Source organism: Silurus aristotelis (genome assembly GCF_946808225.1).
Source record: "Silurus aristotelis genome assembly, chromosome: 28".
In the NCBI taxonomy this organism is placed as follows: domain Eukaryota; kingdom Metazoa; phylum Chordata; class Actinopteri; order Siluriformes; family Siluridae; genus Silurus; species Silurus aristotelis.
The window spans coordinates 1,202,414-1,215,070 of record NC_139601.1 but is presented as its reverse complement, the minus strand read 5'-3'; the positions used below and the strand labels follow the sequence as shown (position 1 = coordinate 1,215,070).

Sequence of the window (12,657 nt, the reverse complement as noted above, 5' to 3'; positions counted from 1 at the left end):
CAAGACAATTGAGACTCCTTTCCCATGTTGTCATGACTGCATCATGCAGGTTTTTGTCAATTGCACCATTCTGAGTAAACCCTAGTGACTGTTACATGTAATAGTAGCCGAAGATCTGAATTCTCAAAGACCAACAGACCAACACTAGCAGTCACTGATGTGAACATACATTGACAACATCATGTCAATATCAGCATGAGCTTGTGGTTTGCAGCACTGCCACATGATGAGATAACTGCATGGATGTGTAGGTGGAGCGGTCCTAATAAAGTGCTTAGTGACAGTACGTTAATCTCTTGGAGTCAGGTTCCTCTCATTGTTTCTTTCTGATAATCACCTTAAGGATTTCTAAATGCAGTGTCCAAACTGAGAATGAATTACATACACTTATTATTAGACTATAATCCAGGACAGGGTGGTGTGAAGATTATTGTCCTATAAAATCACATTCTGTTGTAAGTTTTTTTGCATTAATTTATAGATAACTAAACCAATATGTTCCTGTTATCACTTGTGATAGAGCAGCTTTAATCTCCTGTTTAAAAATCAAAATAAATAAAAACAAAAAAGCATTCCTAAAAGTTAATCTGTCCTGTAGTGGAAAATTCGACATTTGTATCTTAATAAATGTTATATAAAAGGCTGGTTATAGTAAATATCACAATATCATTGTTTACGTCTTTGTTTATTAACACGTTTGTTTATGCGTTTGATATTGACCCTAGATTTGTACCTCATGTGAAACTGCTGGTATTTTGGAAACAACACCTTCAGAACAGTCATATTACAGATAAATCTATTCTGATAGAAATGATCACGTATGCAAATCAGTCCTGATATTTTTTATGTTTATTCAGTAATGCTCATTAGAAAATAAAACTTTAGTATTGATTCATATCAAGTCTGGGCCAAAATAAGAAAAAGAAAAAAATACAAAAAGAAAAATGCATTGATACAAAACCTCAAGGGGTTTTTCATAAATCTGCTACGAAGAGAAAAAAAACCTTTTTTTTTTTTTTTTTTTGGCTCAATAAAAACCAATACAGAACAAAAAAAAAAATCAGATCTTTCAAGTAGTGAACATGATCACACATCTTTCCAGGATATTTGTACATAATATACATCATAACTTTAAATTTCCTTACAGCGTTAATTACAATAATCATAATACTAAGAGCAGTAATAATTCTAGAGTGAAAAAATCATGAAAATGCTGAAATAAACAGACATTTCTTTAAAATTACTGTAAACCTGTATTTCCCTTTAAGCGTGTTTTTTCTTCTTTAAAACCTGTTACCATGGTGAATTATGGTGACGTGCAATTCTTTTTTTAATGTTTTTAAATTCCCCTTTTTCCTATTATCCCAGCATTTAAAGGTGAAATGTTAAATGATATGTATTAAGTATTTCACTAAAACATACACACATTAACAGAGGAGTGGGCAGGGGGCTGGGTTGGTTGCGGAGGGGGGGGTGTGTGTGGGGGGGTAGTACAAAGTTTGCTTACTTTAATACACAAAACTCTGAGTAGATAACAAGAGAAACTGAAATCACAGACGTTTTGTGCAAAGACCAACAGCCAATGTGCTAGGATAGAAATTCTCAGTGGGTGTAGAATAAACTATTTTATATATATATATATATATAATTTTTTTATTTTTATTTATTATCTTTAGGAATCCCTGACATGAGGTAAAAGCAAGTTGTTTTAAAGTTGAAAAAAAAATTGTAAAAGCTTTTTTTTTTTTTTTTTTTAACAGTGTTTTTTTTTAATAATGCATATAATTTTTTTTTTTCTTTAAGAGAAATTGCTACAAATAGTACAATGTGCCTAGAATGCGCATTGGTCCTCTTACAACATATAATTCACATAAAGACCGGAACAATATGTACGTACATTTAATCCTCACAAAACGTTTCAGACAGAGAGCCCTTTTAGATGTGCACATGCAGTGGTTAAACCCACGATATACAGAGATTTATTTTCATGACAGTGTTCGGTTGACTGAAAGCACAGTACTCGCTCCACAAAATCCTGCAAGTTCCTTTTTTCTCCGCCGCTTCAGTCTGTGCTGCAACCCAACACTTCAAGGCAGTGCCTTTGCAGTCACACATTTATGGCGTTTCATTTATTTTGAAAGTGATGACGTCCCCGGAGAGAAAAAAAAACCTCCTCAATAAAATACATTGTGATAAATACAAGGAATAAAATACTTTTGGAGGGAAAAAAAATAATCAGTGGCTGAAACAATATGGCCCTGATTTACTAAAGGGTTGTGTATGTGAAAACATGCACAAACTTGGTAACATCTGTGAAAATATGTAGAATCTGATTTAAGGAGGATCTTTTGAATGCACAAAACAGCTGGTTGTCCTTTATTTCTCTCAGTGAACATTGTCAGGGTGAAAAACAGGGCGGTGTTCATGCGGGTAGATCGATTTAGCACCAGCAGCCTGAAACTCGGCGAACGAGCAGATTAGTGCAACCTAACAGCAGGTCAAATATTTTCAGAACTGTTTCTGATGAACACAATCGTCACATTTAGGATTATGGCTTAGTATCTGGAAATAATCTGAGTTTTAAACTCAGGAATAAATCAGAGCCATATAATAGCCATGTGGAGCGTGAAACATTGTGATTGTAGATTTATTCGGTGTATTCGATGCGTTTAAGTTTAACAATGAGGTGATTTCATTTCTGGCTATAAAGAGGTAGAGAGCAAAGATCCATTTCAATCAACAACAAAAAAAAAAAATCTACATTTTTTGTTTAAAACAAAACTCCTCGATTAGAAATCAGATACGGTGGAATAATCGATCGATTAGCCTGAGAGGAGAACGACAGTAGAGTATGAGGATATTAAAGGTTTCGTTGTTCCACACCATTTTTGTTTTAAACGGTATCACACACAAATGCAAAAAAATTCCAAGTGATATTTGTTACAAACGCTCGCATTTCTATGCAGATTATTCGTCCGTGAATCCACATGAATAATTCACTATTTAAATATTCTGCCCTTTTTGCAGCCCTAGAAAAAGAGTAAATATTCCCAGAGCAAAAGCTGGTTTTGTGGATGGACATTCACCACACGTGAAAAACCTCATTTCCATATCCCGGCCAAGATATACTCTTCACATGAAGTCTTTTACCCGACTGTTTCTAAACCACTTGCAACACACTTCATCGATCAGAAAATTCGCACACGTTTTTTCGGGCTGTTAGTAAATCAGGGCCTCTGTCTTCCTTTTGTTAATGGAGGTATATGTGTAGAGTCAGAGAGCTAATAGGAATCAGTATTGCTTTGCCACTCCAGCCCTGCCTCGTCGACAGTTCCACTTTCACGATCGTTACTCCCCCAGCAGGGCCCGTTCCAGTCCGGAGCGCTAAAGGGAACACGTGACTAACGTACGCCAGTGCAGGCCGTCCTTTCAGTCTTTTGTGTCATAATACATGATTTAAGCAGCATCATCAATGCGTGAAAGCATTAAAACCTCCTGTGCACAAAATGACATGACGAAACACACTGGGAGTGAACCTTCTCGGGTAACACAACACAACACAACAACAAAACGTACAACCGCTCCACGAGCCCTACACGAGTGTCCAGCAGCGGAGAGTCTCACTTTATAATCTGTACTGCATGTGGGGGATTACAGGGGAGGGGTGGGTAATGGAGCAGTAATCACACACACACACACACACACGCACACACACACACACACAGAGGAAAAAATGAAATGTAAAAATAAATAAATAAATAAAAATTTGCATATCTTGTGCAGGTGTGAGATGAATTTCCTCTCATTAAAAACTGCTTTTTTTTCTCCACACAAACCGATTAATAATGCATATGAGCCGAAAATTCAAATTCCGAAAAAACTAAACAAATCCATTGTCTAATAAATTCACACTTTTTTTTTTCTCTCTCTCTCCATAATACAGTAACATCAATTAGGATCAATATTGCTGATTCCTTTTTTCCCCCTACAGTACATCATTACAAAATATGTCTCTTTCCAAAGTTTTGTTATTTTATATTACAATGAATTTACAGCATAGGCATCATTTTTTTCATTTTTCTTTTTTATGAAAGCCCAAAACAGGCTAAACCTAGAGTTTAAAAAAATAACCTGGCTGCTAGTGCATTCAACACAAAATGTTGCGATCTTTACCCCAAAAGAGGTTTCGAAGTTCCAGATTTCTTAAAAAATGCAATAAGATCTCCAAGAAGTCCAGAATGGTGTGACTGGTGTTAGTTATCTAAAGAGTTCATAATAATAATAATAATAATCTCATCAACCTTTAATGAATCAATTGAAAACTAAATCCTCTAAAGGGGAGATATGCCATACTTAGCTTGCATCGGAAACATGCGTGATTTGCAAAAAACCCTAATAACGTGACTGAGGTAATGACATTTTGAATCTGATTGTCATCACCTTGGGAAAAAAAAATAGCGACGATCGCTGCTGATTGGTCCGTAGCCGGAAGTGACAGCGCAAGCGGCCGGTCACAGTTCAGCACAGACTTTATCTTCAGATAGCGGTGAGCTGCGACGCATCAACACCACATGTCCCACAGAGTAGATCACTGATTCCTGGCAGAGTGACCCCTCCCCCGTGGCCTGTGATGGATATGCACCTCGACCAGTAAGGGAGAGAGTAGGCGGGGCAAGCGTGTCCTTACTCCTGGTGCCTTTCTACTCCTCTCGAAAGGAAGGCACTTCTTTTGGTTATAAGCCAATAGATGCATTTCTTTTGTGTGTGTGTGTGTGTGTGTGTGTGTGTGTGTGTGTGAGAGAGAAACAAACAAGTCCATTTGCTTCAGCTGTAACGTTATAACGTGGTGATGCAGATCATTTCGTCCGCCAAGTCCTCCTCGTAACGTGGCCGAGATTCGGATTCCGGCTCTTCGTCACTGTAGTTGGCTGAAACGTCCTGCACATCGAACTCTTTTTGTCTCATGACTGGGTAAATGCTGACCCCGTTGACCCCGTGCATGACTCCGCCGTTTAGAAGGTGGCTTGCTGCACTTTCCATCTCGTCGATGGTCATATCGCAGGCGTCCGCGATCTCGTGCTTTGTAGCCAACACAAACTTGGGGTCTTTAGCGAATCTTCCCAGTCCTTCTGATATCAGAACCTGTTCAAAACGTATGCAGTAGAAATATCATTTTACTGCTTTACACACACACCCACAACAACAAATTTAGTATATTTATTCTGATAATTCCATAAACACCTACTAAACATGCGGATCAACTAGTAATTGTGAATCAGGTTCTGAACAGAGAACTAAACTGGGCTGGATTGCACAAAATGTTTTACTAAACCTTTTGATATTTATTCAAAACTACACTGCACTCACCGCCTCCACAAGGCTGGTGGCGCTGCCTCTCTTTTGGTGGTACTGATTGTGGTACTCATGTGGGATCTGAAGGTGGACTGGTGAGTAGGTGCTCTGCTGGTACTCCGGGTCATCAGTGTACCATGAGCTCTTTCTTACAGAGCAGTAGCTGTTGCCCATGCTGTCCCGGCGCAGACGGTCCACAAGGATCATTGGTGTATAGTAGGGGGTGCGGTCTTTACTGGCAGGCGTGGCAGGAGGCGTTGCCCATGAGCGAGTGGAGCGAGTAGGTGAGATTTTGTGAGCTCTACTCCAATCGAGCCCTGCAACTGCCATCACCTGAAAGAGAACAAAAGTCAGGGATACAGAAGACCATCGCAAAGCATAACATCAAGCCTCTAGGATGTACATGTAACTTCAAAACAAGTATAACAAGCTGTAACATCAGTGACGAAACAGTTTGTAACCTGAATCTTGTAGATGTGAAGCAAGTGATGTTGTTTTCCTTCTTTTTATGAAAAAAAGTCGCAGCCAAAACCTACATCTTTTACATTGTACACAGTTGGTTTGAAATTAGAAAAAAATGTCAATAGAAATGTCTCGTGTGTTAGTACTTTGGACTCTCATCCCTGTCATACTGCACATAATAAATAAATCTTCACCTGCCATGTCATTGCCTTCTGGTGACCGAGAGCAGATGTACAGCTGATTAAAACCAGGCTCATGAGTAACAGCTGCTTTTTTTGGTTTAAATATTTTAAACCAATTGCGTAAATTCTTCTTAATGGATGCTGTGTTTTGAGGGGTTTTAACACATTATTTTTTTTTACCCAGCAGCAGCTGCATTAGAAGCCTGTTAAAGGTGTTAAATGCAGCAGTAATTCAGCGGTACCTGATGTTGCATTAAATGTAGAGGAAGAGCAGTTCGCTGGCGAGGAAGCTCATCCTGACTGTTCTGTCTGCGCAGACACTCGAAGTTGAACGATGGCCTCCGGTTTCCTGAGCGTGTGATGGATAAAGAGAGAGGATGGATAGATGGATAGATGGATAGATGGATAGATAGATAGATAGATAGATAGATAGATAGATAGATAGATAGATAGATAGATAGATAGATAGATAGATAGATAGATAGATATCTCTATCTCTCTCTCTGTCACTAGTCACAGTGATTTCTACGGATTCTACTGAAATTATTATTCAAACTTAAAGCAGTCTAAATCGTCCACCTTGCGGTGTGGGAGGAAGCCGCCGTCTCTTTGGTGACCGATACGAGTCGTGGTAAAGGGGCTGCTCGTCATCGTCATAGTAACTGTCAGGATGATGGTAGCCACGGGGAGTCTCGTACTCCTGATCGCTGTTGGGATTCCTGGGCAAGAAGAGTTTTTAACGATTACAGGTGACCAAAAACAAACCCACAAAGATGAAGAAATAAAAGTGACAGTGAAATCTTTTTGGTTTGTCAACTTCACGGAATAATCCATGAGCACTAATCTACTGTGCAGCGATGATACCTGTCTCCCGGCTGCACGGCATCTTCCTCATAAAACTCTTCTCCGCTGTAGTACTCCCCAGAGTAGCCTTCTTCCTCCATATCTTCCTCCCGACGAATAGTGGGTTGGCGCCTGATGCTGCCATGTGGCCTGTGCAGATGGTCATAGGTTAAAAGAAGTACACATGCAGGCTAACAGCAATACAACCATACAGGACCATGCGAAAGTCCGCGGGGCAGCGACGCAGCACAGACACCCTCATAAACAAGGCACAGCTTGTTTAGGACAATATCAGCAGGAGCATTTTGAGTGCAACGTTCAAACCAGAAAAGTCCAGACCCAGACATGACTGAACGCCCAGAGTCTCAACTCAGGCTGCACTTTATAGATGTTCTCCAAATAAAAAGTTTGAACACAGTTATATAAAGTGACCAGAGGCAAACGTCTGGTACACCTGGCTGTAAGTTGGACCATTGCACCAAGGGGTCATAAAACAAATTCTCAATAAAACCGGGCATTAAATTTAAGCCTGGCTGGGAACGAGTGTAAAGTGAAATTACTGATCATCTCTGAGGTGAATAGAAACGATGTAGATCATCAAGTATAGTGAATTACAGCCACTGTTCTCCTTGTCCCACACTCCAAGGCTGCTTATTTTTTACTTACTCAAGAATAAAACAACAGATCATTTTGTCCGTATCAATTGAAAAATACTTCATAATGAAAAATAAATTAGTTATTTGTCTTCTGTTTCCGGTGATAAACCGCTAAACAAAAGTCCTGATTACAAATATCTTCTGAAGGTTTCTCTAATGATTACAAGCTGAAGGCCCTGAGGCAGAAAAGTAAACCCAAACCCAGTAAACTACCTTCACCATTCTTCATGTCTGGGATGGTTTCCATGTTTATACTTTTATAGTTATGGACTGCACATAAAGACACTCAGGCCATGAAAACGAATTAACTATTTAATAAAGGTTTACATCAGGCACTGTTCATCATCTGCTTAATTCCATCCTTTCTGTGAAGCATGGTGGTGGTAGCATCATAGTCTAATAGTACTTTTAGTGTAGTCCTCTTTAACTTGGTCTTATCTATTTAGCTTTATTATGTATTTAGTAGTTTATAGCACCAATTTTCAGGAGTCTTGACTTATTTGGTTTGGCACTGACACAGACACAACACAGACTGGTGTTTTAGGGCAGAGGATTAGAGCAGAGAAGAAAAAGAAAATGTAACAAGAATACTGTTAAGAACTGACTGCAGTACTACTCTCTGTCCCCCAGCTGAATAAACGGTGCACTTAATTTAGTTATTATGTGCTAGAGGAACGTGCAGTATCAAGTGTGGAACCTACCTAATATAGGCCTCATAGTAGCGCCTTCTGCTCCAGAAGGTGGGAAATGGTTAAAGAAAGCCATTAAAGTCAGGAAAAAGACAGAAGTTTTAAAAGACAGGGAAGTGAGAGGGTTTATATATATATATGGTATATGGGGTAGATACAGTGGTATTGTATATGTAAAAGGATGGTGGTAGTGGATTTGAAGGACATAATTTTGTCTATAGATTTTGTCTTCTAAAGCTACAGAATTATAACAAAATAAATTCCGATGCCAAAATACACATATACAAACAAATCATGTGTAATTGGTGGGAATAGGAGATCAGAAAAAGTGAGCTTGCAGCAGAAAATTCTAATGTGATAAAGATTGATGATCAGACAGTACGAGGTAAAATAAATACATACAGATTGGAAAAAATGCATAATTTTAAAAGCCCACATAATAAGTGAAACTAAAAATAATAAACAACATCAGTTTGGATGGAAATGAGGTGCATAAAAAACACGACACTTTATAATCGAGAAAACTGACACTGCAGAAAGAATGACTTTACCTGTGTCCACGTGGCGTCCGAGGCTTCTCATATTCCCCTGGGTAGTACGATCCGGTGTATCCGTTAGCCGGGGCATGCTGGTAGGAGCGATTATGGCCTCCGTTGGGCAGGCTAGACATGTTAGCATTGTTCAGATTGATGTTGGTGGACTTGGGTGACTTGCTGTAAGAATTGTGGTGATTGTGATGATGATGATGGTGGTGATGATGATTATGTTGGGCCATGGCATTGGCGCGATCCAGCCGGCCCACGGGCTGTTCCATGTCGGCGTAGTGCGGGGGAGGATGAACCTGCAGGGGGCGCTGTGTGGCGTTGGTCTGATGCCCGGAACCTCGGTGGGGGTCGCCGTTGATGTGGTTAATGTGATTGCCGAAAAGGCCACCGTTTCGCTGTTAATAAACACCCGCGAGTGTGAGACGATGAAGCCATTACATCGCTATCAAACTGTGGTCTATTTATGTCAGCTGATGTCTTTAAAAAAACACAGCGAACAGAAAAGAAGCTGGTCACATGGTTCATGGTATGAGTGAATCTGATGAACTAATAAATCCACTAGACCTTAATTTTTAAGCTAATTTGGGAATAAATGAAAAATACAAATCTGCAAATGAAATATCACTACTGGCACTAAATATACTGGATTCTGTCTCACTTGAAGTCTTTTTATATAAAATCTCCTGTAGAATTGATTCATTTTAATGGAGTAAAATTGTAAATATTTATACTTAAAGGTCAAATCATTAGCCAATCACAAGCGCTACACATTCCTAAGTAACCTCGCTAATATTAACCAGCTTAGCCTGCTTTCTTCCAAGAACAGTATAAATAAAATTTTGTCTGCAGTCTGAAAGCTTTAGAAGCGATCATAATTCACCCTGGACAGCACAGCTCTAGCTGTCAGCTCAATCTGAAGGGGCCCCAAAGCTGCTTTTCCTGTAATGGATACTACAAAATTGGCAAATTGAGACATTGATCAGTTGTGCAGAAGGAGCTTGTAAAAGTGTAAAGTCCTTTACCCTATAAATCTCCTCGTCCTCCTCAGGTATAAAGTCTACTAGCTCCTCATCCTGGAGGTCACATGATATGGCACGGCGGATTTCTGGCCCGATATCATGCAGCGTGCGGAGACCAGCCTGGAACCACCACAACACAGGAGAGCTAAGAAACCGGGTCAGCTTCACCAAGTTCTCACGATTTAGAAGGACGCGAGACACACACAGAGAAGCTCTCACACACCAGGATCAAGATGGAACAGGTAAGGGACATGACCGCTCTCCACAACAGACAGGACAAAGGGTTAGAGATGAGAATGTTTTACAGGAAACGGAAACAGAAGACAAAATCCCCTCGAACACGTACTGTACGAGCAGAGAGTCCAAAAAAAACGCCACACGCCGTCTTTCGTGCACTGAGTTGTAACTACGCGTGGCTATCATTAACAGCAAATGCTATCTGCTAAAACAAACCGAACAAACGAACAAAAATGAATGCACGGGAGATGAATTTAAAGTGAATTTAAAAAAATGGGTTCCCCAAAAAATGTGGTCTTCTATCAAAAAGCATGAATGTGATTACACATGTGGTTATGGTACAATGGCGATGGAGACAATGAAGGTGAGAAGAGACTGTGAAGGGCATCTAATAGAAATGGATTTAAATAAACATGCACACTGCATTCAGACATACAGGAAAAACGTAGCTACATGTGCACATCGTTAACCCAAGCTGTACAGGGTCGGATTAAACAAAGCCAACACAGGACACATGATCTGGAGCAAACACCTCCCCAGTGTTCAGTTCTTATGATTAGAGGTCGACCGATAGTGGATTTTACAGATAGCTTGGTCGAATCGTACTCGCCGATAGCCGATTAATAATAATACTGAATCAACAAACATAGCACTTCATGTAAAATAGTACTGAACTTTATTACAAAAGTAAAATTATTATAAAATTTCTATGCTCTGGCCTTTGTGAAGACATTTATAGATGGCCATTTTAAGCACGACTGTTTGGATTTAGCTGAAATGCTAATGCTTTACAGTAAAATTCCATATTAGAAGTATTGTTTATTGTTTGGTAATTTCAGCATTAACTAATACATTTATATTTGAGTTAATTTTCATTTTATTTGTTACATTTAGTTAATGCACTATGAATTAACATGAATGAGGTACAGAGAGCAGTCCGGTGTATCAAAACAAACAACCCATGACGTCAGTCATACACCTCTAGAGGCTGCTTTTGGAATTTATAATGACAGCAGACCTTATCAGCTGCTCAAGCAACAGACGCGACACGGAAAAACTATTTTGTCGCTAGCGGATATCAACAACAGCAATCAACTATTTTTTTTACAAACTTGTCGCTATTTGTATGGATCATAACCATCCCTGTGGTGCCTTTGTTTAGGAAATCATTCAGTTTTGTGTTTCTTTAAGCAGAATTCATTTAAAAATTAAGCAGAAAAAACTGAGATGTTCTCAAAACCATGAAAGACCCACCCAAAAAAATTTTGCTTAAAGAAAAGTTCCCATAATAACAATATCGATGCAGGCATTTTCATCTCGTAGCATTTCAGGCTGATGCAAAAACTTGTGCAGATGCTTGAACAGATGTTTCATCTAACTTTTCACTTTCTGTAATGATTCATGCACAAATTTCCTGATAGTGATTAATAATCTGGCAAACACATGGAGACCCAGTGTTGGGGCCTTTGGAGGTCCTTCACACAGGAAGTAAACAGTGTGGTAGCCCACTGTACGGGACCCATACCAATGTAAGTTCTGTTGTTACTGTTGAATGTAGTACAGTGTTGTGGTTGCTTTCTTAATTGTTTAGAACAATACTTTACATGCATTGTATTTTAAACCGGAGCATATAGCAGTAAGGTTTGATGTTTCAAGGCCACTCTGTGTAGCACATATCACACCGTCTCTTCTAATCACATCATTTTATAATACAGCTTTCGTGTAGTTAAACCTGTTATAATCAGAGCAACGCCACCGACATTCACAAGTGCAAAAACATTCTGCATTCACACACATGCAGCAGCAGAAACAACATGACTTGTTTAGGTTATTGGCTAAAGTGTGATATCTGCTACCCACAACCAGGTGTCTCAATATTTTCTAACCGCAGGCCGCACATCTGGTTCGTTCCACACATTGAGCTCACCTGCAGCGTGATGGCCATGTTGTTCTGGGTAGGAGGAACTCCCACCAGTCCATCCTCCTTACGTTTCTTGAATTTCCTAAAGTAGTCCTGTATCAGAAAGGTGGCATAGAACTTCCCCACAGTTACCTCATCATCTGAATAAACAGACCACAAACACACACACACACACAAACACACACACATCTTCGGTTTTAGCACACTACCTTACTCTATTTACACACACGTTATTACACATATGTTTGTACACCATCAGGAGGCTTACTACACTTTCCACTAATTCATCTGGTCATTGTGTGTTAGTTTTAGTGAAGGAGGTGTGGCCATTGTGTGTTTGTTTTAATGAAGGAGGTGTGGCAATTGTGTGTTTGTCGTAATAAAGGAGGTGTGGCCTTTGTGTGTTTGTCTTAATGAAGGAGGTGTGGCCTTTGTGTGTTTGTCTTAGTGACAGGCTTCAGACTTAAAAAGCACCTATTCTACTTTCTACAAAGCACACGCAAGCGAACAGCACAAGCAGTGTGTGTGTGTGTGTGTGTGTGTGTGTGTGTGTGTGTGTGTGTGTGTGTGTGTGTGTGTGTGTGTGTGTGTGTGTGTGTGTGTGTGTGTGTGTGTGTGAGACAGAGAGATCGAGAGAGAGAGTGCATGCATGCTTTTAGTGTGAGTGCAGGAGAGAAACAGAATGATTCTGAAGCAGGGGTCTGCGTCACTGTTTTTTCACCAAGTATTTTGGGGAGAACGTTTGGAAAGA

The 12,657-nt window shown here is 39.7% G+C and overlaps 1 protein-coding gene and 1 long non-coding RNA gene across 5 annotated transcripts in view; one reads left to right on the top strand and one right to left on the bottom strand.

Annotated features, from left to right (window-relative positions):
- The window catches only part of LOC310721844, a 26,688-nt gene extending 16,782 nt beyond the window's left edge, over positions 1-9,906 (top strand). For all 3 annotated transcript variants that reach the window (XR_014532206.1, XR_014532207.1, XR_014532208.1), the window contains one exon: positions 9,778-9,906. This is a non-coding gene — a long non-coding RNA (uncharacterized lncRNA). The remainder of the gene's footprint in view (positions 1-9,777) is intronic.
- Positions 1,688-12,657, bottom strand: part of cacna1da (calcium channel, voltage-dependent, L type, alpha 1D subunit, a) — an 82,589-nt gene continuing 71,619 nt past the window's right edge. For both annotated transcript variants that reach the window (XM_083533787.1, XM_083533786.1), the window contains 9 exons: positions 11,913-12,046; positions 9,752-9,868; positions 8,736-9,124; positions 8,197-8,223; positions 6,861-6,989; positions 6,576-6,715; positions 6,239-6,345; positions 5,368-5,685; positions 1,688-5,142 (listed from right to left, as the gene is read on the bottom strand). In XM_083533787.1, coding sequence (XP_083389913.1) covers positions 4,837-5,142; positions 5,368-5,685; positions 6,239-6,345; positions 6,576-6,715; positions 6,861-6,989; positions 8,197-8,223; positions 8,736-9,124; positions 9,752-9,868; positions 11,913-12,046 — 1,667 coding nt within the window. In that variant the 3' untranslated portion in view covers positions 1,688-4,836. The remainder of the gene's footprint in view (positions 5,143-5,367; positions 5,686-6,238; positions 6,346-6,575; positions 6,716-6,860; positions 6,990-8,196; positions 8,224-8,735; positions 9,125-9,751; positions 9,869-11,912; positions 12,047-12,657) is intronic.